Source organism: Sinohyriopsis cumingii, chromosome 16 (genome assembly GCF_028554795.1).
Source record: "Sinohyriopsis cumingii isolate HCF-2022 chromosome 16, ASM2855479v2, whole genome shotgun sequence".
NCBI lineage: Eukaryota > Metazoa > Mollusca > Bivalvia > Unionida > Unionidae > Sinohyriopsis > Sinohyriopsis cumingii.
Window position 1 is genome coordinate 17,638,274 of NC_142976.1, and position 27,616 is coordinate 17,665,889.

General features: G+C 35.9%; 1 protein-coding gene across 1 annotated transcript in view; it reads left to right on the forward strand.

Moving 5' to 3' along the window:
• LOC149780003 (voltage-dependent calcium channel type A subunit alpha-1-like) overlaps positions 1-27,616 on the forward strand; it is a 384,117-nt gene that overhangs the window by 305,777 nt on the left and 50,724 nt on the right. Inside the window, exons 34-39 of the mRNA XM_089937395.1 lie at positions 843-965; positions 7,657-7,814; positions 14,077-14,227; positions 17,169-17,296; positions 19,195-19,397; positions 23,067-23,171. Coding sequence (XP_089793521.1) covers positions 843-965; positions 7,657-7,814; positions 14,077-14,227; positions 17,169-17,296; positions 19,195-19,397; positions 23,067-23,171 — 868 coding nt within the window. The remainder of the gene's footprint in view (positions 1-842; positions 966-7,656; positions 7,815-14,076; positions 14,228-17,168; positions 17,297-19,194; positions 19,398-23,066; positions 23,172-27,616) is intronic.

The window sequence follows — 27,616 nt, forward strand, 5'->3', positions numbered from 1 at the left end:
GCTAAATTAGGCATTCTTGGTATTACTATCAGCCTTGGAAGAGTTATGCATTGAAAGGAATTTATATATTTAATACAATCATTCATTGGAATTACAGTGCTTGAAATACATCAGATTAATAGGTGTGTGTGTGTGTGTGTGATTTGGGTTTTTAATGTAGCTTTAACAAAATTTCAGTCATATCATTGTGATGTCTGCAGTGTGACAGTTTTATAGTGATGTCTAGCACTGGGGTATCATGCCACAGACATATAGTATGATGTCACGCCCAATCACATTATCCTGACACCAGGCCAACACCAGGCCAACCATTCCTAACACTAACCTCTTAATGCTGAGCGCCAAGCGAGGCAACTGTTAGTACCATTTTTGTAAGTCTTTGGTACAACTCAGCCGGGGATCAAACCCACGACCTCACACATCCAAGGTGGATGCTCTAACCACTTGACTGCCGGAGCAGTCTCAGATTAATAGGAACAATAGCTGTAGAGAATTACTGAGAAACATTCAAAGACATTGAGCTGTATTAGAATTACTGTGAATTCATTTAAAGACATTTTGGGATTATAACAGAGATTCTTCTGTACTGATAACACACAATTATAATACAGACTACCATTTGGAGTACCTCTGGAACTCATTCAGATTACTAGAAACTATTGCTGTTGATAGCACATTTAGGATTTTAGGATTTCATTCACCATAATGTTAGATATTTTTAATTATTTCATGTTATATTTTCGGAAAATAAAAATGTTTTCAATTGTACAATACTTGTTGGATTTACTCTTGTTACTTATTTAAGATCATAGAGTCATAAAAGTATTTATTTTACATTCCAGTCCTCTTATATCAACTTCAACATCGGCATTTTCCGTCTGTTTCGGGCTGCCAGACTGGTCAAGCTCTTGCGTCAGGGTTATACAATTAGATTGCTTCTCTGGACATTTCTACAGTCATTTAAGGTATAAACACATACTCTGTAACATTCTACATATATTTTGTATGAATTTTATCACCTACAAAAATGTTAGCTGACAGGATAAATGGATTTTATTATATTAAATTGCATACATGTAAAAACTGCACATAATACATTTATTTTGAAAACCAAGTTTTAAAAAAATTCAACAATATAAAAATATTTCTATAGTTTTTAAATCTTGTCATTTCAGATAGTCCCTGTTTTACTGTAAAAATGGTGTAATTGCTAGGCATGCGCAGAAACATACATGTGTTATTTACAACAATTAAAATACAATACTTACAATTGATTGGATATTTTCACTAAATCTCTATCTTCATCCTTGCTCCAATGACAACATGTACATCATGAAATTTCCAAGCTGTGATTCAAGTTTGGTAAATCAGCAGCTACACGTCAAATGATTACATCAAGAGAATTTAGTTAGCAAGTTCATTTCAGTTTTTATACAATAAGATAAAACTGGAGGGAAAAAAATGTATGAAGAAAAACAATAGTTTTGAGCATATGAAAATAGTATTAAACTCTGATAATTTGCATTCATACATATCGTTACTTTCCATGGAAACCTTAACAATTGTTGGGTTAAAATATAACAATAAAAGTACCTATTTAGTTTAGTTGCTAGTAGTTTCAGCAATTTGGATAAATGCAGAACACAAATACACCTTGATTAATTAATATTCACAACATTAATTTTGATTGAATAAATGCAAGAAGAGAGATTGTGTAACTGTTTTATTACTGCGTTTTTGTGTCATAAAACCCAAGCACTCTGATACAATTTTTAAAGTTCTTTTTTGTTATTATTTTTTAATTTTTTTTATTCATCAATTAAATTAGTGAAAGGATTGATATAACAGTAGTTCTGTCTTAATAAACTCATCCTCATCTTTTTACTGTAGAATATTACAGGCAGATTTATACTGTAGAATATTGCATGCATATTTGCATGCATATGTCTACTGTAGAGTATTACAGGCAGAATTCGCTCCTTAATATTGCAAGCAGATTTCTACTGTAGAATATTACATGCATATTTCTACTTTAGAATATTACGTATATTTCTACTGTAGAATATTACAGGCAGAAATTGCTCCTTAATATTACAGGCAGATTTCTACTTCAGAATATTACAGATTTCTATTACAGAATATTGCAGGCAGAGTTTTACTCTCAAATATTACAGGCAGATTTTTTTGAATGAAACATTTAGTTATGTACATTTCACAGAATTTAGAAATAGACAAAACTTTTGTAAAATAAATACTGTCATAATTTTAAGCCAATATACTTCCACAGAACTTGTCCCAAATTTCAACTCCATGAAATATTAGATTCTGCAAAATATATAAAAGCAGAATGTTATCACTGCTATAATGTGTTTCTCTGTCAAAAAGATTACTGGATCATATTATAGTAGGGATAACTTGCTACTACCTCCAAATCCAGCCATCTCAGAAAGATGACAAATGTATTTCTGTCTATATATTGTACAGACAATGTGAAGCAGTTCTTACGGGTTAACTCCCCTTTCTACTGTTAGGTTGCCACTGTTATACCCAGCTGTACCAGTTTTTACTTTGACTGCCATATGCTAAAATGTCCTCCAGACAATCCAGCTATATTCAGAAAAATTTATAACTTAAAGTTAAATCATCTACTATTCTTTTTCAGTGATATAGTAGGTCAAAATGTTGTTTTATACGGTGCATACAACATTTTTGTCCAATCTGTAGAATTTATTAATATTTTTGTAGTTATTGTACTGTATTGTCACATACAATTTCAATCAGAAGCATTCAATTACAGTAAAGAAATTGTCTGGTGTTGTACTTAGCAACTATTACACTTCTAAGTTGTTTTGATAACACAGTTTGCATGATTTCATTTATATATATTTGTTGTATGCACTTGTTTCTTCCTCTTCTTAGAGATAACAACAAAGTGTGAGAAATGTACATGATAAAAAAGTGAGAGACATGAAATGTGTCTACACATACAATTACTCGTTGTTACATGTGCGTACTTGTTACAAATATCCTTTGTCCATTGTTTTGAAAACTCATCTCAAAGGCTGCAAAAAACAAGCATGTTTGTTGATTAGTTGTTGTTGTTATTGTTGTTGTTGTAGGTTTTAATGCCATTTTTCAGCACATGATTGGCTAAACATAGCAAGTGGCATTAATGGTGGAGGAAGAACCCAGGAAAACCCCCAGAAAGAACCACCGACTCATGAGAATGCTGATTAGTCTCATGGTGGCTGTCAACAAATATGCCATCTCCACCCAACATGTACTTGTAGACACGGCACCAGAAATACTATTGCCATAAATACAGAATTGATTAGTTACATGGCCGATGTTGCGATGCCATCTCCATGAAGATGCAGAATAGTACCACAACACACATTATCCATGAAGACAGAATCATTGAGTAGTATCATGGGTGATGTTGAGATGCTTTCTCCACCCAACCACAGGAGATTCCACTGAAGCTTTGGAATTACTTATGATTAATAGGAATGGAATACTTTTTTCTTGATATGTAATTGCAATCCCACTGGGGATAAGCCTAGGACCCCACCAATGGGGCATGATGACTCACAAAACAATATGACCATGCCCATGAGGCATGGGGGCTTTTAATCTTTTACCCCATCGATGCAATAAAAATATTATGAAAACAAACAATACATGAAGATTTTCAAATTATACTTGGTCTTTGGAATGCTGTTCCAACTGCTGATCGACTGATTCAGCTGCATGAATGAACTACATATGGTTACAGTGGTCAGTGGTCAAGATGGCCACTCAGAGAGACTGCATAGTTGGTTGTATGAATTGACCATACCACACCAGTTAGCCAAACTGCAAAGGCATATACTGTCTTTGGTACACCATTGACTGCTGATGAAGCAGTCCAGCTGTATGAATGAGCTGTGAATGTTTAAAGTCATCAGGAGTCTGTTATCTCTGACTGGTAAAAAAAACTTTGGTAAAATGACGTTGCATGCTGATGGTAGTTCATCAGCATTTCCCATTGGTGAAAGTGATGATTCCAGAAACCGAAATGCTGGCACAATCAAATAGACAGAATTTAGTCCACAGCAGCAATAGAGGGATCTGTTGGATTTTATCTCCATCAGACTGCCATCCAACACTTTCAATCCATTCTACCTTCAAGTTCATTGTCTTGGTAGATGTAACTGATGTTAACATTTCATCATTCAGAATCTTGCCACAGTGGTTAAAGATTTAAAAAATTAATGGGCATGTCTTGGAGCATTCAAAATCCTGGTAACACAAGACCTTCTTTATAGTAGTCAGTTGCATGCAACTTTCTTACCCCACTGGTAAACAGTCACGTACAGTTATTTTCTACACGCTGATTGTCTGGAGTTTGATCAAGTGCACAGACATTATCATTGATGTCACATCAAGTTAGTGCCGACTTCCTTCCCACTTGATTTTGTGCATCTGACCATTTTTTTTGTCAAGCCAAAAAGGCCACTAATGATCATTGCTATTTTCCTATGCACTCCCTGCCCTCTGCAGTTCTCCACCTTTGTTGATGTGTCAACTTAAGGAGGTAAGAAAGCAATAGGTGTAATTTTCATGAATGGGTATGTTTTCTTCACAAGAAAATCTTGTTTTGCCCTTTGTACAGGGTAGCATAGTACAAAAACCATACAAACAGTGCTTGTATTCATGAACGCTTTTGGTTCCATAATCTGATGGCAACTGTGACCTGCAACAGAAATGTGACAAGTATGTGACAAGTACGTGATTAGCATCTAAGCACTTGATCCTTCACTAAGAGTTCAGGTCATACACCAGAGTTACAGTGATGTTCCAGACAATCATACTTCACTCACTGTGGGATGAATAATAAGTACAGAGAAACTAGACTTTTTCCTTTCTCAATATTTCAGTCCATCTAAGTATGGAACCCATAACAAGTATCAACTTTGCATTTTTCCCTGAAATGCATCAAAAGAATTATTGAACAACATGCATCAGGAAAGTCATCTCCAAAGACCTTGAAGTTGTATCTTCATGAAGACATTACACCAAGACATATCCGAATCCAGAATGTTCTCTGCAGAGAAGACATATATTCCTAGATGACACATGACAAAAAAAACATTTGATTTATTATAGTTTATGGCTCACTGCATGAACTACCTTACTTTCCTCAGTTCAGGTTGGATAATCACCATACAGAAGTCTGACCTTATATCCTTTCTCAACATTTTGTATTATTTAGATGTAGAACTCTTTACCCATATTAACTTGGTGTCTTTCTCCCAAACACATTGAAAGTATAGCTCATGTCTTGGAGAAAGCAGCAACAAGACATTGTCTGGAGAGGAAGTCTTTTACAGCTCCTCAGCAAACTCAATGTGGGGTGGACCTGTTACAATGCCAGTTTTTACTAATGGACCTGGGATGGTCAATGGCATGTGGATTCTTTCAAAGAAGGCTCTTCTTTTCAACCTTTTGGAAATGAAAACCATTACCCATGCCTTCCAGATATGGTTAGAACATATCCAGAGAAACACAGTCTTGATTATGAGGGACAATTCAGGTGTGGTGATGTACCTCTTCAAGGGAGGAGCAATCACCAGATGTTTGCCTTATTTTAGGAGAATAGCTTCATGGATACTCCCAATATCATGTAATTTTCTGACACATTACTGGCTGACTCAGTGCCCTCAGGCCAAGTCATTTTCAAGGGAGGATAACTACTTCATTCAGAGCTGTCCATCTGATACCTGGTCTGTACAGGTTGTAATTTAGTCACTGGGAGGTAATGTGAGCATACACTTACCTCCATCAGTTTTGATTGGCGTAGACTGCACTAACGCTGTTGCCTCACTAACATGAAACCTCCTGGATCAACATTTTGATTGATTTAGTGACAGACGTACCCAATGAGTGACAACAACCTCCACTCCACTCAAACAATCAAGATTGCCACTATTCTATCCATGTCCAGAACACCTGGCTCATTTCAGGAGTGTCCTGATTTGAAAAGGAGTTTGGAGCTCAGTTGTGGAGAGGATCACAACAGCTGAAGATCCCACACTTTGAGGATATAATTACAAGGGAAAATCATGTGTTTTCAATGACTAGTTCATATTCATGACTGTGATCACACCAATCTCTGCACCAATTCCCCATGGCAAACTTCTTTCTGTATCTCTTGAAAGCTAGAAATTAGCTCCAATCACAACCAAGGGATACTTTTCCATGATCTCAGACATGTTCTGACTTCATGGTCGAGATTATTTTGGTCAGATGTCCAATTTTCATATGTCCACAGTCCACACTCAATCACATTATTCCCCAGTAGGTTCTCCCCTGAGATCTGACATGACCAAACTCATCTAAGTTTGAGTCCTTGTCTTCCACCCTCACTGAAGCAGATATTATATATGACTTATAATTTATCATAATGCTAGCTTAAATATGCAGAGTAATTGAGTTACATATACTATTCATAGATCCAAATTGCCGGCAAACAACTGAATCAGTCATTCTTACAATACAGCATGGGTCCTACCCAAAAACAATTTGCTGTTACTATCATCCAACCATTACTATTCAGTCCCTGCCCTTGATTAATCTGTTGAGAAAAACAAAGCTGCAGGACTCTGTATGTACCTCAGATGCTACCTGAGATGCAGAGATAATATCCACATCAACTGTGAAAGACTATTCCTACCAGTGAAGGCAGGAATGCAAGACATAACCCCAATCAGTGGTTGCCTGGATAAAGGGAATTATTAAACCAGTACACTGTTAACACTCACAGGATTAGTTGCACTGATAAACATTTCAATTTACTTGAACCTGGCATTGAACATAATGTCTCCCCATTCTACCTTCTCTAACTTCCATTTGCATGAAATTGTCTTGCTAAGAAAACAACTGAGTCTCACTGCATTAGTGGTGGTTGCACAGACAGTGACCACTCCCAATTCATAAAGCTCACCCTTGGACCCTGATGTGAATCAAGGCTACTTTTTCTGGATTTATCTGAGAAACGTTTGATAACAAGACAATAAAAATGTGCAGAATCCCACAGGGATCTGCTGAGCACATGTATAAACAAAATAGCCTCACGTTGTGCCCAATTAACATGAGAAGACTTCATCCTTTTAGTAGCAGTCATGCTCCTACTAGGTGACACAGATAGAGGTAGGATGCTCTGCATTTCCTCCTCTTATCTATTCTCCCAATGTAATGCTAGAGCTTCTAAAGATTATACAAAGTCCTCATTATTTTTATTATCATGTAATGTGTCTGATGAAGGTAGATAATGTTTAGTAACTTATTACGTTTCTCCTATAACACTTACCTGATGACATTATAAATAATCCCTCCCACCCTTCCCTGCAATGTAAGCATCATTAAAGGTTTCACTCACATAAAAACAACTGGCACATCCAGGTTTAATGGTAACTGTCTAATGGCTATAGAAGGGAATTAACCTGTAAGAGTTGCTTCCCTTCCTCTATACGATGTATAGACAAAAGGACATATTTTGTCTTCCAGGAGGGCTTGATTCAGAGGCAACAGAAAGTTATCCCTATAATAATGTGATCATACAGGTATTATTGGAGAAATATAAAATACTAAACTATTTGCTTTTTTATCTTTCAGGCTCTACCCTATGTGTGTCTTCTCATTCTTATGCTGTTCTTCATCTACGCAATTATTGGCATGCAAGTGTTTGGGAACATCAGTCTTGACTCCACAACAGGAATAACACGTCATAATAATTTCAGACATTTCTTCTATGCACTAATGCTGTTGTTCAGGTAACTATTTATTACCTTTGCTGTTAGTGTTAAGAGCATCAATAGAACAAACAACTTAGACCTGGATCTGTTGGTGCATTATATGATGGCAGATCATGGTCTATGATGTTTGCAGTTGCATTTAAGTTATAAGTGAGCATATACAGTACATAATGAAGAAAAATTAAACTAAATTTTCATATTATTTTATGTTCCATTGTTATTCCTAATCTTTGAATCTGTTATGCCCCCACTGCTGGTTCCATCCTGATTTGGTCATGTCTGTTAATCCTAAGAATTTTGTTGGCAATATTGCACAAAAATCACTCAATGTCGATAAATTTGGCAGGAAAGTTTGTATACATATACATAAATTTGGTGCATATTTGTATGCATATTCATTAATTTGGCAGGCATTTTTGTATGCATATATATAAATTTGGCAGGCATATTTGTATGATTTGTATGCATATACATAAATTTAGTGCATATTTGTATGCATATACATAAATTTGGTGCATATTTGTATGCATATTCATAAATTTGATAGGCATGTTTTATGCATATTCATTAATTTGGCAGGCATATTTGTATGCATATATATAAATTTGGCAGGCATAATTGTATGATTTGTATGCATATACAAACATTTGATAGGCATATTTGTATGCATATACATAAATTTGGCAGGCATATTTGTATGAATATACAAACATTTGACAGGCATATTTGTATGCATATACATCAATTTAACAGGCATATTTGTATGCCTTTACATTAATATGACAGGCATATTTGTGTCCATATACATTAATTTGGGAAGCATTTTGTATGCATACACATTAATTTGACAAGCATATTTGTATGCATATTGATAAAATTGGCAGTCATATTTGTATGCATATATAAAAATTAGATACATATTTGTATGCATATGCATAAATGTGACAGGCTTATTTGTATGCATATGCATACATTTGGCAGGTATATTTGTATGCATATACATTAATTTGGCAAGCATATTTGTATGCATATTGATAAAATTGGCAATCATATTTTTTTGCATATATAAAAATTGGATACATCTTTGTATGCATATGCATAAATGTGACAGGCTTATATGTCTGCATATGCATACATTTGGCAGGCATATTTGTATGCATATGCATACATTTGGCAAGCATATTTGTATGCATATACTTGCCTGTTTTAAATTTTTTAAACAAAAATCTTAGTGGCATGATGAGGTAAAATCCATTTGAAGGATGATCAATGTAGGCATGATGAGGTTTGGTTTTGAGGTTCATCAATGAAGTTTAGTAGGCATGATGAGGTTGGGTCTTGAGGTTCATGAATGAAGTTTAGTAGGCATGATGAGGTTTGGTCTTGAGGTTCATCAATGAAGTTTAGTAGGCATGATGAGGTTGAGTCTTGATGTTCATCAATGAAGTTTAGTTAGCTTATTTTTATTTATATGCAGATCACATAATTAGATGTTAAGGCTTATAAGACAGTTTGTTCCAATTTTGAAAAATTTCTGCACTTTTTGTAGAGTGTATGTATTTTACAAAACAATTTTTTTTTGGCATGATTGATTGATCATAATGCTAGATAAATTAAACTTGATATACATATTTGTATTTTTGAACTTTTGACTAAAACAAAACAAGTTCAATGGGTGCGAGGCCTGGGCCTGGGCCTGACGTCCCGCTTGCCAAAGGAAAGTGAAGCGTCTCTCATAGCCTCTCCTTCCCAGGTGTAGTGATCGCCGCAGGACCACTGTCTCGCTCTGCGGGGCAGGAGGTTACTTGCATATGGCCTCTCCTACAATATTGTGTCCACAGCAGCACCTTCACGTGGTGCCCCCTGTTTTAACAGAGCCTGCTGTGTGGCGCAACCGAGTACCCGGCAGTATAACTGGGTGGGCAGACTGGGCTCATTAGCCTTGGCAGGCAACCAGTCTAAGAGAAGGGAAACTCTGACCCCAAACCCGGGCAGATGAAGCTCGTTAGCCTTGTCAGGCAGTTCATCTAGGAGAAGGAAACTCTGATTCAAAACCAACCAAGTCCCATCCATTGGATTATGGCTCCACTGCCTTGTGGATATCTTTGGGAGAAGGAAAGGCTACAGGAGTAAACCCAGACAGAAAATCAGGAGTGAAGCCCCGGCAGCTCCTGCATCCAAACTGGTGCCAAATGTCATGCTCAGCATTCCTTTGGACCCCACCAGCAAGGACGAGAGGGGGATCCTGACGTCTGGGCAGCCCAGGATCTCCATACTCCACACCCAGGCTTGCGCCCTGGAGAGGAGACTCCATTCTCACTACTGAGTGAGGAAACAACATGGAAGCTGACAGTTTATGGGTTATAAGTCCCACCCGATTGGCGTAGGGAAGGGGCGCCACAGGTCAGCTTTGACGGTGGGAGGGATCATCGTGTCCCACTGGCCAACTATCGCCCGCCTCAAGCCGGGCAGCCCCCGGTCAATAAGGTGTTGACCCGCCATCGTCTGCCTGCTCCAGTGGGTGTCTGGAGCTCAGTGTGTTGTTCAGCATGACAAGCAGACGGTAATTCCACACCAGACAAAAGAAACAAGAAACCAATAAAGAATACTCCAGCTCTTCGATTTGCAAGCTGGAATGTGCACACCATGTGTACAGGCATCTCCGATGACCTCAGAGAAGTGGACGACACCAGAAAGACGGCCATCATCGATAGAGAACTCACCAGACTAAATATCAGCATAGCTGCCCTCCAGGAAACCAGGCTCGCCTCTAGTGGCTCCCTCAGAGAGGAAAAGTACACCTTCTTCTGGAAGGGTTGAGAACCTGAAGAGCCCTGTCAGCACGGAGTGGGCTTTGCCATCAAAAACAATCTCCTGGCTTCGGCTGAACCTCCCACAGGGGGCACTGAGCGTCTCTTGTCCATCCGCCTCACCACTGCTTCAGGTCCTGTCAACATCATCAGTGTCTACGCCCCAACCCTCACGTCATCAGAAGACACGAAGGATCAGTTCTATGGGCAGCTGGACGAACAGATCAAAGGATGCCCCAAAAATGAACCACTATTCCTTCACAGCGACTTTAATGCCAGAGTAGGTGTGGACCACGAGTCATGGCCTACCTGCCTCGGATATCATGGCACTGGAAAGACCAACGAAAACGGCCAGAGACTGCTGGAGCTATGCACCTACCATGGCCTGTGCATCACAAACACCTTCTTCAAGTGTAAGCCACAACACAAAGTGTCATGGAAACACCCCACATCTCATCACTGGCACCAACTCGACTTGGTCATCACCAGGCGCTCTGCCCTTAACAGCATCCTCTCCACCAGAACCTACCACAGTACAGACTGTGACTCTGACCATGCCCTTGTGAGCAGCAGAGTGTGACTACAGCCACACATGCTACACAGCTCAAAACCAAAAGGACGTCCTCGCATAAACACTGCGCAGATGTCAGTCCCTGCCAAGGTGGAGGAGTATGTGTCTGCCCTGAACAAGGCTCTCCAGGACCTGCCTGAGTACAATGCTACAGCCAAGTGGAATGCCACGAAGGGTGCCATCTACAGTACAACTATGTCAACGTTTGGCAAGAAGGAACGACCCAGCCAGGACTGGTTCAATGCACACCTATCAAGGATGGAACCACAAATCGAGGAGAAACGAAAAGCCTTCATAGCTTACAAAAAATGCCCTAATGAACGGACACTTGCTGCTCTCAGAAGTGCCCAAAGTAACACCCAATGCATCGCTAGACAGTGTGCGAACGAATACTGGCAACAACTGTGTGAAGGGATCCAGCGCAGTGCTGAGTCCAGACACATCCAAGGTATGTACAGTGGCATCAAGAAGGCTCTAGGCCCTACAGTGAAAGGGGTCGCTCCCCTGAAATCCCTGATGGGAGAGAAGATCACAGACCATGGGCAACAGATGGCCAGATGGGTGGAGCACTACTCAGAACTATGCTCCCGAGAAACGTCAGTCACAGATGCAGCCCTCAGCAGCATAAAGAATCTGCCCACCATGGAAGAGCTCGACAAAGTGCCAACCTTAGAGGAGCTCAGCAAAGCAATCGACTGCCTTCCAAATGACAAAGCACCAGGTAGTGACAGCATCCCGCCCGAAGCTATCAAACGTGGAAAACCAGCATTGATTAAACCATTGCATGAGCTACTTTGCTGCTGCTGAGAGGAAGGAGTAGTCCCCCAAGACATGCGTGATGCCACAATTGTGACCCTTTACAAAAACAAGGTTGACCGCAGTGACTGCAATAATTACAGAGGGATCTCGCTCTTGAGTATTGTTGGTAAAGTGTATGCCCGCATCATTCTCAACAGGCTGCAGTTGCTGGCAGACCGTGTGTACCCAGAATCACAGTGCGGCTTCAGAGCAGGCAGGTCGACGACAGACATGATCTTCTCCCTACGACAAGTCCAAGAGAAGAACAGAGAGCAAGGTCAACCACTCTACATGATGTTCATTGACCTCACCAAGGCCTTTGAGTTGGTCAGCAGGAAGGGCCTTTTTCAACTTCTGAGTAAGATCAGTTGCCCCCCAAAACTCCTCAGCATGATAATCTCTTTCCATGCAGATATGAATTTGAACAGTCTTATATGATGGATCCTCCTCAACCTCCTTCCCAATTAACACTGGTGTGAAGCAGGGCTGCGTGCTGGCACCAACACTTTTTGGGATCTTCTTCTCCCTACTCCTGTCCTACACCTTCGACACGTCCACGAACGGCATATATCTACACACCAGGTCCGACGGGAGGCTGTTCAACCTGGCACGACTGCGCTCAAAGACCAAAGTGAGAGCTGTGCTCATCAGGGAGATGCTTTTTGCTGATGACGCAGCTTTTGTGGCCCACACCAAGGAAGCCCTCCAGAGACTGGGAGACCGTTTTGCTGTTGCCTGCATGCAGTTTGGTCTCACCATCAGCTTGGAAAAAACAAATGTCAGCGTGTAAGATACCACCATTGCCCCTTCAATCAAAATCAACGGTGTCACCCTGGAAGCAGTCAACAACTTTACCTACCTAGGGTCAACCATCAGCAACACTCTCTCGATTGATATGGAGCTGGACAGAAGGCTTGGAAAGGCAAACACCATCATGGCTTGATTAACGAAGAGGGTGTGGGAAAACAACGCGCTGACAGAGCACACCAAGGTCCGAGTCTACCAGGCCTGCATTCTCAGCACCTACATGAGGCAAGAACGCCGGCTCAACTCCTTCCATATACGGTGCCTAAAACGCATCCTGAAAATCAGCTGACAAGACCGTGTTCCACACAGCGAGATCCTGCAGTGTGCAAGTACCCTCAGCATGTACTCCCTGCTAATCAAACGCCGCCTTTGATGGCTGGGTCACGTCCAATGCATGGAGGATGGAAGGCTGCCAAAGGACATCATATATGGACAGCTGGCCACTGGCATGAGAAGAGTCGGACGCCCCTCACTCCGTTTCAAAGATGTGTGCAAGAGGGACATGAAGGCATGCAACATTTCACCCAATGGCTGGGAAGAGCTGGCCAAGGACCGAGGCACCTGGAGACTGATAGTAAACAATGGCATATCAGTCGCTGATGCGAGGAGAGGCCAGTTGGCGGCAGAGAAACGTAAGAGAAAGAAGAACGCAGCAGCAACCACAGTAACGCAGACTTCCCAGTATGTCTGCACCAACTGCAATAGGGACTGTCACTCATGTATAGGCCTGCACAGCCACAGCAGATGATGCCAACAGAGACAGACAACACCCCAAGGGCGCTATTCGCATGGTCTTTTGAGACCGAGTCGCCAATGATGATGATGATTTTTGAACTTTTGACTAAAACAAAACAAGTTCAAATAAAAACACTCGAGGTTAACAACTGATGTTTAGCTTGTATGTTTGTTTGCATAAGTAATTAACCTGATTAAACTTTCAAGCCACAATAGCAATTTTAACATGTTTTCTTATTCGATCAATCTGAACTTGTTTTTCATATCAATGAAGTTTTTTTATCATATGCTGTGAAAAGGGCCCTTTTGTAAACCAGGTTTGCTGCTTGACTCTAACCAGTTCGAGTACGTAATAAATTTCATTCATTCATTCATTCATTCATTCATTCATTCATTCATTCATTCATTCATTCATTCATTCATTCATTCATTCATTCATTCTTTTATTCATTCATTCTTCATTTGTTCATACATTCATTCATTTGTTTGTTCATTCATTCATTTGTTTGTTCATTCCTTCACTCATTCATTCATTCCTTCACTCATTCATTCATTTCAGGTGTGCTACAGGAGAAAGCTGGCAGCAGATCATGCTATCCTGTCTTGGTGGACAATCTTGTGACCCAGAATCAGGAATGGAACAAAAATCCTGTGGAATGGACTTCGCTTACCCTTATTTTGTTTCTTTCATCTTTCTTTGCTCATTTCTGGTAGGTTTCATAGATTAGGGATGTAATGGAACATTGCTTTATTCAAAAACTGTAAACTGACATAAAATAAAAATGTCAGATTTCAATAACCTTCCCATACTCAGTTGCTATATAGCTTGTCAGTCAAGTCCAACTGCCAGCAACTTAGACCCTGATCTGCTGTTGCATAATAATCTGGCAGATCAGAATCTCTATTGTTTGTTCTACTGACTACCATTACAAACTGCATAGACCCTTATCTGTCATACATAATGTGATGGCAGATCTGGATATGTGCAGTTTGCAGTTAGACTTGTCTTATAAGCAAGTAACTATACAGATGACACCATATTTTGTTTGAGGAAAATCCTGTTCATGATTGTAAACCCACATACAAATTTTACAAAAATTTGACAAATGTTTACTAAGGATATCATTCTCTAATAATAAGATCACCTCCTACCAGCTGACAATTTTTTTTTAGGCTGGCCCTCTTGTATAATCATTAATTGCAATAGAGAAATATTGTAGGCAAATTTAGAAGTCTGCAAGTACCTAGATAAATATAAACTACTGTTTAAATAATAATAATAATAATAATAATAATAATAATAATAATAACAATAATAATAAAAATAATAATAATAATAATAACATGTTTCTTGGTATCTTCAGTACACATTTTAGCAGTTTTCTCATATAAACATAACTGGTTAGACTTTACCTTTGCTGACATACATATTACCTATGAAACATTATCTCCCTTAGCCTGACCACCAGGTGTCATACAGGGACAGAGACCCAATAGACTCATTTTGCAATATGGAAGAGTTCTAATTTCAATCACTAAAATTCAAAATTAGGTAAACACTGATGGGCATAGGTTGTTTACACTGACCAGGAAGTGGAAACCATTGTTGGAAATAATTGATATAGTTCAAAAGTAACAGTCATATTTCCTATTTAGCTGAATTGTTCCATCATTACTTTTAATCAACAAAATAGTTTCTTGACTACCAAAATTTGATAGCATTGAGAAATACTTTATTTTGAAACTCTTGCAGAAAGCCAAAAAATAAATAAATCTCTGCATTTTTTGTAAATTAACAAAAATCACAAGTCTCTGGATTATAGAACTTGCTAGACACAATGTCTTATAATCTGAGACACTTGTACAATCATTACCGAGGTTGAACCTCTTTGTTAAAAATATTGTATATACCGAAATATATTCACTCAGGGAAAAATCTTCCAAAATCTCCAAGAAATTGCTCATCTGTAATAATCTTCAATAGATGTTTCTGCTCTAGAAATAGGCCATTTAACTTCTGAAGACCTATAACTATTGTCATTACGTCGAATACTTTTCCATCTACACTTGCTACAAAAGCCAGACTTTGCAAATTAATATGCCAATTTTCTCAATCTCATATGTTGTACCATTTCCTGGTTCCTTCATTGTTTAGTATGCTGAAATTCCAATTCACATTATGAATTTGTATTTTTAGCAATTATGAAATTTGAAACAAAAACTGTATAACTTAAACTTCAAAAATGAAAATACTTTTTAATGTTCATGATTTTACTGATTGATCATCTTACAATTTGTTAATGCTTCATTTATTGTGCCAATTTTTCAGTTTGCTACACAAATTAATACAGTTGTAACTGGATTGATTGTAATGACTGTCTGATTCTTACAATAATGATGAACTAAATTATTTTTTGCATTAATGCTTAAGTAAAAAGTATTATATAGTGGGAATAATTTTTTGAAAAATGTATAATTAATGATCCTTTTTGTTTGATGATTTTCAAGTTTGCACAAAAAGTGACATGAAAAAGTAATTTTTAATTTCTGGTATTTTTGTTAAAAATTAGGTAATACTAGTAAAGTCATTTACATTCCTCACAAAAAGTCTTAAAATCTATACATAATATGATGAAAGGTCACAATATTTGAAAGATATTTTTCAAAATATTTATTAATATTAGCAATAACTTTTAAGTTTATTCTCATAGGGTACAATTTATTTAGCCAAATCTCACATTAGTTACTCATAAATAATTCAATCTAATATGCACAGTAATTTTAATTATGGGGTTAGTTTGAAGATATATTATAAAGAGATATATTTTAATTTCATTTCACATAAAACTGTCCCATTCCACTCCATTTTGTAAAAAACCTCCATTGTTCATTTATGACCTGCCCTTGTATTATACTCTTATTGTTTTTAGTTCATTGTCATGATAATATCTAAATGCATCAGAATTAAAGACTGAATATAAGATGATCTTCAAAACACTCTTAGGTTTTTTTGTAATTTATTGCCTTTCTAAAATTTGAAGCTGTTATCTTTGTGATTTAATAGGATATTTAAAATAAAAATCAACATGTAGCATCTGTACGACCAGAATATAACATTAATTTCCCAGCAGTACACACATCATATCGGAATTTTTAGATTTTGTAAGGTAATGCAAGATCATTATTTTTAAGTCATGTGAAACTGGCCTATTGTTCAGTTTAACAGACTAATACTGTTTTCCCAAATTAAAGAGTAGCTGTCCACAAAACTATCTACATTTACAATAAAAGGATTTTACTGTTTGTGCCATCCTTGCCAAATGTTTAGAGAGTTTGATACACAATTATATGTCATTCTATTGCAGTGTTTAATTGTGACACCCTTTGTGTTTGTAGAAAATGTAAAAGCTATTATAGTGAAATATAAAATTGCTCAAAATATACCCTATGAAGTAAAATTAATGATAGAATAATAATAATAACAATGATAATAATAATAATAATAATAATAATAATAATAATAATAATAATAATAATAATCTATTAGTGATGACAAAAACAAAAGAAATGGAGGACAATGATATGATTCTGTACATTTTTCTTGATGATTAAAAGATTTTTATATTTTGATCACCTTTTTCTTGCTCTTAGATGCTGAACTTATTTGTTGCTGTGATAATGGATAATTTTGACTATCTGACACGAGACAGTTCAATCTTGGGCCCACACCACCTTGATGAATATGTGCGGGTGTGGGCAGAATATGACCCTGGAGCCACGTATGTTTCAATGTTTACTGTATCTTTTATCATGAAGAGTGCATGTAGTAGTGTTCATGTCAGTTTATCCAATCCATTCATACATTTCACTTCTGTTTGTCCAATCCAATCATACATTTCACTCCTGTTTGTCCAATCCCATCACATGTTTCATTTCTGTTTGTCCAATCACATCACACATTTCACTCCTGTTTGTCCAATCCCATCATAAATTTCATATATGTTTCTCCAATCCCATCACACATTTCACTCCTGTTTGTCCAATCCCATCATACATTTTAGTCCTGTTTGTCTAATACCATCACACATTTCACTCCTGTTTGTCCAATCCCATCACACATTTCACTCCTGTTTATAAAGTCCCATCACATATTTCACTCCAGCCTGTCCAGTCCCATCACATATTTCACACCTATTTGTCCAGTCCCATCACACATTTCATTTCTGTTTGTCCAATCCCATTACACATTTCATTTCTGTTTGTCCAACCCTATCACACATTTTACTCCTGTTTGTCCAATCCCATCACAAATTTCACTCCTGTTTATACAGTCCCATCACACCTGTTTGTCCACTCCCATCACACATTTCACACCTGTTTGTCCAATCCCATCACACATTTCACTTCTGTTTGTCCAATCCCATCACAGATTTCATTTCTGCTTGTCAAATCCCATCACACATTTCATTTGTTTGTCCTATCCCATCATAAATTTCATTTCTGTTGTCCAGTCTCATCACATATTTCCTTTCTTTTTGTCCAATCCTATCACACATTTCATTTCTGTTTGTCTAATCCCATCACATATTTCATTTCTGCTTGTCAAATCCCATCTCACATTTCATATCTGTTTGTCCAATCCCATCACAAATTTCATTTCTGTTGTCCAGTCATATCACATATTTCATTTCTTTTTGTCCAATCCCATAACACATTTCATTTCTGTTTGTCCAATCCGATAACACATTTCTTTGCCTTTTGTCCAATCCCATCACAGATTTCATTTCTGCTGAGTAACATTGGCAGAACTGCATGGATTAAAAACCCAATTTTTTTTTTGTTGCTTTACATTCAGATTTTTCTAAGTCAAGTTTGATTTTCACCACCACTTTCTTACACAGTTGAATGCATGGTTTATACAGCATTGAAAAGTTCTTAATTTTGAGTTTAAATCTGTTACAAGAAAAATATTCAGTAGCATAATTTTTCAATGTTGATTAATAATCTAGAAATATCTCATTCAATTTACTTGCGAAGATGGTATATGCATTATGGGATGATTTCTGCTTAATTACTAAAGAAAGAATAAAAAGAACTTGATATATACATTACTCCCTCACTATAAGGCCTTTCATTATTATTATTATTATTATGATTATTATTATTATTATTACCTCATTTTAGAGTTTAAACTGTCAGTTGCCACATTACACAGTAAATTACACCCAAACAAGTAAGTGATGTACTTCTCTGGCTACCACAGATAGCATTATAATGAGGGCATTATACACATGTATATAGCTGCCCTAGACAGCATTCTAATGAGTGAGTGATATACTTCACCATGACTCATATATAAATTATAATGCGGGTGTGGTGTACTTATCTGTCTACCACATATGGCATTGTTATGAGGGAATGATGTATTTATATATGGCTCCCATAGACAGCATTATAATGAGAGTGTGTTGTACTTTATGACTGCATTGGACAACATCATATTGAGGGATTACTGAGCTTTATGGCTTGGATAGGCAGCATTATAATGAAGGAGCACTATACATTTAAGAAATTTTGAAATAAATTTTTGTACTCAATATTCCACAATGAATTACACATTATGTTTCTTTAACTAAAATTAAGAAAATTAACACCCATCATTTTGATATGATTTCAGAGGGAGAATTCTTTACACTGATATGTATGAGATGTTACGCAACATGGAGCCCCCAGTCGGTTTTGGCAAAAAGTGTCCTTATCGTCTGGCATACCGAAAACTGATCCGCATGAATATTCCTGTTGCCAATGATGGAACAGTTCACTTCACCACCACTTTGTTTGCACTTATCAGAGAATCACTCGGAATCCAAATGTCTGTTCGTAAGTCAGAATCACTTGAAATCCAAATGTATGTGAGTAAGTCAGAAACTGTGTTGCAGTTGATGAGCTGTCTATTGGTAAGTCAGAAATTGGGTAACAGATGGTCAAAATGTATTTGGTAACTGCGTAGTAATTTACCAAATGTCAGTTGGTGAAGCAGTAATTGTGTAGCAGTTTGATAAATGTCCATCACTAAGGCAGTAATTGTGCAGCAGTTTGTCAAATGTCAGTTGGCAAATCAGAAATTGAAAAGCAATTTGTCAACTATCCATCAGTAAAGCAGTAATTATGTAGCAGTTTGTCGAATGTTAGTTGATAAGTCAGAAATTGAGAAGCAGTTTGTCATATGTTAGTTGGTAAGTCAGAAATTGAAAAGCAGTTTGTCAAATGTTATTTGGTAAGGTAGAAATTGAGAAGCAGTTTGTCATATGTTAGTTGGTAAGTCAGAAATTGAAAAGCAGTTTGTCAACTGTTAGTTGGTAAGTCAGAAATTGAGAAGCAGTTTGTCAACTGTTAGTTGGTAAGGCAGAAATTGAGAAGCAGTTTGTCAACTGTTAGTTGGTAAGGCAGAAATTGAGAAGCAGTTTGTCAACTGTTAGTTGGTAAGGCAGAAACTGAGAAGCAGTTTGTCATATGTTAGTTGGTAAAGCAGAAATTGAGAAGCAGTTTGTCATATGTTAGTTGGTAAGTCAGAAATTGAGAAGCAGTTTGTCAACTGTTAGTTGGTAAAGCAGAAATTGAGAAGCAGTTTGTCAACTGTTAGTTGGTAAGGCAGAAATTTGAGAAGCAGTTTGTCAACTGTTAGTTGGTAAGGCAGAAACTGAGAAGCAGTTTGTCATATGTTAGTTGGTAAAGCAGAAATTGAGAAGCAGTTTGTCATATGTTAGTTGGTAAGGTAGAAATTGAGAAGCAGTTTGTCATATGTTAGTTGGTAAGGCAGAAATTGAGAAGCAGTTTGTAACTGTTAGTTGGTAAGGCAGAAATTGAGAAACAGTTTGTCAACTGTTAGTTGGTAAGTCAGAAATTGAGAAGCAGTTTGTCAACTGTTAGTTGGTAAGGCAGAAATTGAGAAGCAGTTTGTCAACTGTTAGTTGGTAAGGCAGAAATTGAGAAGCAGTTTGTCATATGTTAGTTGTTAAGGCAGAAATTGAGAAGCAGCTGATCAGAATATAATGCCAGTAACTGACCACTCAAACTGATACAGTGAATCATTTTATTTGTGCTTGAAAACTATTGAAATTTTTTTAACTTAAAGTGTTTGTTTCAGATGTTGAAAATATACATTCTTGCAATATTATTGTTCAAAATGTGAAGCTGAGTTTACAATAACAACATGTATTCAATTAATGCATTAAGTACTGTTCTTAATTTACAAATTACAACATGCATTCAGTCAATGCATTAAATATTGTTGTTAATTTACAATTACAACATGCATTCAATCAATGCATTAAGTACTGTTGTTTATTTGCAATTAAAACACATTCAGTCAATGCATCAAATATTGTTGTTAATTTACAATTACAACATACATTTGATCAATGCATTAAATATTGTTGTTAATTTACAATTACAACATGCATTCATTCAATGCATTAAGTACTGTTGTTAATACAATTAAAACACACATTCAGTCAATGCATCAAATATTGTTGTTAATTTGCAATTAAAACACACATTCAGTCAATGCATCAAATATTGTTGTTAATTTACAATTACAACATACATTTGATCAATGCATTAAATATTGTTGTTAATTTACAATTACAACATGCATTCAATCAATGCATTAAATATTGTTGTTAATTTACAATTACAACATACATTTGATCAATGCATTAAATATTGTTGTTAATTTACAATTACAACATGCATTCAATCAATGCATTAAGTACTGTTGTTAATACAATTAAAACACACATTCAGTCAATGCATCAAATATTGATGTTAATTTGCAATTAAAACACACATTCAGTCAATGCATCAAGTATTGTTGTTAATTTACAATTACAACATGCATTCAATCAATGCATTAAATATTGTTGTTAATTTACAATTACAACATACATCTGATCAATGCATTAAATATTGTTGTTAATTTACAATTACAACATGCATTCAATCAATGCATTAAATATTGTTGTTAATTTACAATTACAACATGCATTCAATGCATTAAATATTGTTGTTAATTTACAATAACAACATGCATTCAATCAATGCATTAACACACATTCAATCAATGCATTAAATATTGTTGTTAATTTACAAATCAACATGCATTCAATAAATATTGTTAGTTTACAATTACAACATGCATTAAATAAATACATTTCAATATTGTTGTTAATTAACAATTATAACATGCATTCAATAAATGCAGTGAATCTTGTTGTTAATTTACAAATTAAAAATACATTAATTAAGTGCATTAAATTTTGTTAGTTTACAATTACAACATGCATCAAATAAATGCATTAAATAGTTATTAGTTTGCAAATGCAACATGCATTATATAAATGCACTGACAAAGTATTATTGTTAATGTGCTTAAATTTATGAAAAAATGCACAAACTACATATTTTACAGGACATTTATTATAAAACATACACCCCCCAAAAAGAATCTATGAAAACATTGATAATGGAAACCCCCAAAAATGGACTAGGAGAGAGACAAGTGTATGTTATTGACTTAGACATTATATATTCTTTAATATATCATATATACTTGCATATATATAGTTGTGTGCATGACTTTTTTCTGTGATTGAGGGTAGAGGTTTTGTCTACTTGAATATTATTATTATATTCTTTGCTGACCTGAATTTTTTAATGATTATAAGTTGTAAACAAGATGTTTACTAAAATTTAAGATTAAGGCCTGATGCTGTTTACAATTTAGTGAATTTTTTCCAATAGAAATTATCAGTTTTCCAGAAAATGCTTTGGCATCATAGGTCAGGGAACATACTGTATATAAAGGAGACTAGATTAACAATTATTCATTCCTGTCCTAAGATCAGTCTGTGAAATCATGAATTATTTGTTTAAATTATTTATTGGAATTACATACTGCTCATCAACATTTTAGACTAAAACACTACTTTGGGATTATTGAGAACTTATTCAAATACTTTCTGGATTAAATCATTGTGTTACATCAACACATTTCCAGACTACTGGCATTCAAGACTAGTGGTACATCAGCACATTCAGAACTATAAGTACAGCAGCACATTCCTGATTATTGGAATTCTTTCAGAACATTCTATACTTTCAGATGAATGATAGAATATTTTTGATTACTGGGGAGTTAATTCACAATACTGTGTCTTAAATTTCATTGTGCATTCTAGGGAGAAAAAAATTGGTTGATTTTCCTAAACTAGGGTTTGCTTCTTTCTGTTTCATTGTTTAAGATCTTGGAGTTGTAACACTGCATACTAAAAGATCTGCCATTGCATGTTGCACTAGCAGATCTTAGTCAATACAGTTATATTTGTTATCTGTAGAAGAAAACAACATAGACCCTGATCTTCCTGAACCCTTTATGCCATGGTTGACAAGGGTCTATGTTGTTTGCAGTTAGACTCAACTTATTTGTGAATATGTACAGTAATTAATTTGTTTTCTTTTGCTTATTTTTCTCTAATTTTCTTGTTACAGCTCAGGAGATGGATAAAAAGGATGAAGAAATGAAAGAAATAATAAAGAGGTTATGGCCAGTTCAGGCAAAGAAAATGTTGGACTTGCTGATGCCTCCTAAAGAAGGTAGATAATGTTATTGATTTATCTATCTATCTATCTATCTATCTATCTATCTATCTATCTATCTATCTGTCTGTCTGTCTGTCTGTCTGTCCATATGTCCATCCATCCATCCATCCATCTATTTGTCTGTGTGTCTGTTTGTCTGTATGTTTACCTACCTACCTACCTACCTATCCAGCCATCCATTGACCTACCTACCTATGTACATTGAAACCATGCCATAACACAATGGTCAGAATCTACATGGTGCCACAATACACATTATAGTTAACTGATGATAACAATAAATGAACAAACCAGGGTGGATGGAGGAGTAAAGGAGTTGGTGCAAAACACATGTTTCTTTAGCAGTTTCCAATTTATGTCAGTGCATGAGAAAGGATGAAAACACAATGACTGTGTATTTAATACTTGATTTAAGACACACACACACACACACACACACACACACACACACACACACATATATATATATATATATATATATATATATATATATATATATATATATATATATATATATATATATATATATATATATATATATATATATATATATATATATATATATATATATAATCTTTGGTTTTAAGGAGAGCACCATACTCATGTTAGTTAACACATTTTATTTTGGCAAGATTGACAGGTAGCTTGTTTAGAATATGGAAGGGGTTTGATCTAGGTTAAAAGGCTGGAGTGCTGCTCCTGTTATTTCTCTTGAGTTTATGAGAAGAAGATAGCATGTCATTTATGGTACCTTGTCCTGAAGCCACACTGACTCTCAGACAGGAGCTCTTGATGAAGGTGAGGCAGAAGGGTATTCAGTAGAATACTGAGGATGAATTTGCTAGCCATTCGTAGCAATGACATACCTAGAGGGTTGTCACAGGATTACATGTTGCCTTTCTACTAGTACATGTTGACAACAGATGCATCCTTGTACTCCTGGAGTATAGTTCCTCGAGTCCAGATTGACTGGAAGAGATCAATCAATTTCTGCTGATGTGTGAACCTCCAGCTTTTTAGACTTCTACTGGTATAGCATCTGCTCTTGTGCTTTGCCATTTGACAGCAGGTCAGTTGCTTTCAGTTTCATATAGCTTTGGAGGATCAGCAAGTGCTATGTTGATTTCCACTTTGGGCAGTCAATCATTTGCCTCCTCACAGATAAATGACTTCATTGAGGATGCTGTTGAAGTGTTGTGCCCATCTTTGTAGTGTCTTTTCTTTGTTAATGAGCAGTTTGTTGCTGTCAGTACTAAATATTGGAGATGGCATGATGACTGTGCCCCATACATAGTCTTCAAAGCATCATATATATTCCTCATATCACTTTTTGTCTGTGTAGGACTGAATCTCATCTGCCTTGTTGCTCAGCCATTAATCTTGCAATTCTCTAAGCTTTCACTGGGCAGTTCTTTTGATGTTGTTGAAGACTGTCCCTTATGATGATGAAATGGTATGTTTCAAATAGGCCTTTTGCTACTACTACTACTACTACTACTTCTACTACTACTCCTACTACTGCTACAACTACTACTATTACTACTACAACAACAACAGCTACTACTACTGCTACTACTACTACTATTAAATAATAATAATAATGATTTTATTTAGCTACTACTACTACTACTACTACTACTACTATTAAATAATAATAATAATAATAATGATTTTATTTAGATATGGTAATTCAGTTAGTAACAGGAACTAATCTACTGTACCTTGAGGCATTCTGATAATAATGTACAATAAAACAGGGCTGATGTTTCTCATTGAGTAGCCTCTGTATGGTAGAATGATTCTCATCAAAACAGTCTTGATGTTTACATGCATTGGGGACCAAGAGTTTTGGATGGAATATATTTGTAATGGTAAATACGGCCCTTTTGAAATGCACTGGATCTAGCTAGGGATTATGTATGCATTAAGATGAGTGTCAGAAGCTGACAACAAACAGTGCAAAACTAGTTTTTAACTAGTTTTTGACTCTCAGTGAGTCTTGGTGAAAGCAATTACAATGATAAACAATAAATAAAATGAAGACACTGATCCAGCTATTTGATTGTAACACTAAATTATTCACTGTCTTGCACAGTATGTAACACTAAATTGTCCACTGTCTTGCACAGTATGTAACACTAAATTGTCCACTGTCTTGCACAGTATGTAACACTAAATTGTCTACTGTCTTGCACAGTATGTAACACTAAATTGTCCACTGTCTTGCACAGTATGTAACACTAAATTGTCCACTGTCTTGCACAGTATGTAACACTAAATTGTCCACTGTCTTGCACAGTATGTAACACTAAATTGTCCTCTGTCTTGCACAGTATGTAACACTAAATTGTCCACTGTCTTGTACAGTATGTAACACTAAATTGTCCACTGTCTTGCACAGTATGTAACACTGAATTGTCCACTGTCTTGCACAGTATGTAACACTAAATTGTCCACTTTCTTGCACAGTATGTAACACTAAATTGTCCACTGTCTTGCACAGTATGTAACACTAAATTGTCCACTGTCTTGCACAATATGTAACACTGAATTGTCCACTGTCTTGCACAGTATGTAACACTAAATTGTCCACTTTCTTGCACAGTATGTAACACTGAATTGTCCACTGTCTTGCACAGTATGTTACACTGAATTGTCCACTGTCTTGCACAGTATGTAACACTAAATTGTCCACTGTCTTACACAGTATGTAACACTAAATTGTCCACTGTCTTGCACAGTATGGCTTCATGTTCTTATGTTACATGTTTAGGCTCTAATAAACAGTAACAAAAGAAATAGTGAAAACAACAAGCTTTGAAAAACTGAAGAAAAAAAATTTTCCCAGGAAAAACACAGTAAAAATGAAAAAAATAAGAACTTACAGTTTTAAGAATCAAATCCAAAAATAATCCAAGAATAATCCGTGAATTAAATTTTAGAAGTCCTAGAAATCCAAAGTTCTAATCAATTCAGGTTTGAGTCCTGATGAAGAATCCAAAATGGAAGATGATGATGTATGCTATATCCTTTATAGTACAGATGTGCATAAAGTTCTTTGCTGATTCATAAACAATATTCCAGTGTTTACATTTCCCAATAAAATTTAAAGAAATGTCTTTGTCTAAGAATTCTGTATGAACACTCAAATATTTCCAGGAAAAAGAGTTTATCTTTTAGAATCCAAATAATTTGAATAAAAATTAAAATGTAACTCCAAACTGGTCATAAACAAACACTTTTCCAGTGTCCAAGTTAAAAGCCCACCTGAGATTAATTCTCTATAGACAAAGGTTATTCAGACAAATAATGAACAAAACAGATAACCATATGAGGGTCACATGATCACATTCCAGAACAGCTTAGAAGGTATTCACAAGCCTAAGGTTACATATTATAAGTACAGCCTCGATTTCACTATTATCATTTACACATTAAGAATGAATTTAAAACAAGAAGTTGTTTACTTGATTCTCAATCAAGGACAGGAACTAGGTCAGCAAAAGATACCAAGTTCAGTGTTTATGACTAAACAGTCAGGTCAAACTAATTTCTGGAAAATATCCAATTTCTAGTAAACAAAATTACATTAGTTTGACATGTAATGAAATTAAAAATAAAAGGATTTTAAAACTTAAAAACAATTATATTAAATCAAACATAAATTAAATCAAATATACATAACACTGAAGAAAATATGAATCATATCATGGACTAATCATGTTTCTTTTCCTAATAATAAATATATAGTACCTTAATATTCATGCAAAAAGTTTTGTCAAACATGTTTTTCTTCCCCAAGAACTCAAAATGTGTTTGTACAAAAGATATCAGTGTCACCCATCCTCCTCCTAGCATTCAGTGAATGATACAATTTAAAATCAATAATATCTTGAACTAATTCGATTTTGTTAATATCTATATGTAATTTGGAAGTTAACCTGGACTACATAAGAGAGTATTTATCTGAAACAAGAATACTTTTAACCAGATTTTTTCCAAAGTAACTTAAAAAAAAATTCAGAAGTTTGTCAATCCATCCATACAGTTATCCATAACAACATCCATACAGCTGTCTATTACAATATCTATACAACTATCAATTGCAACACACACATTACAACAACCACACAACTGTCCATTACAACATTGATACAACTGTCCATTACAATATCCATACAATTATCCATTACAACATCTATACAACTGTCCATTACAGTATATATAAAACTATCAATTACAACATCCACATTACAACATCCATACAGCTGTCAATTACAACATCATATAACTGCCCATTACAACATCCATACACCTGTCCAGTACAACATCCATTCAACTGTCCATTACAACATTCATACAGTTGTCCATTACAACATTCCTACATCTGTCCTTTACAACATGCATACAACTGTCCATTACAACATCCGTACATATGT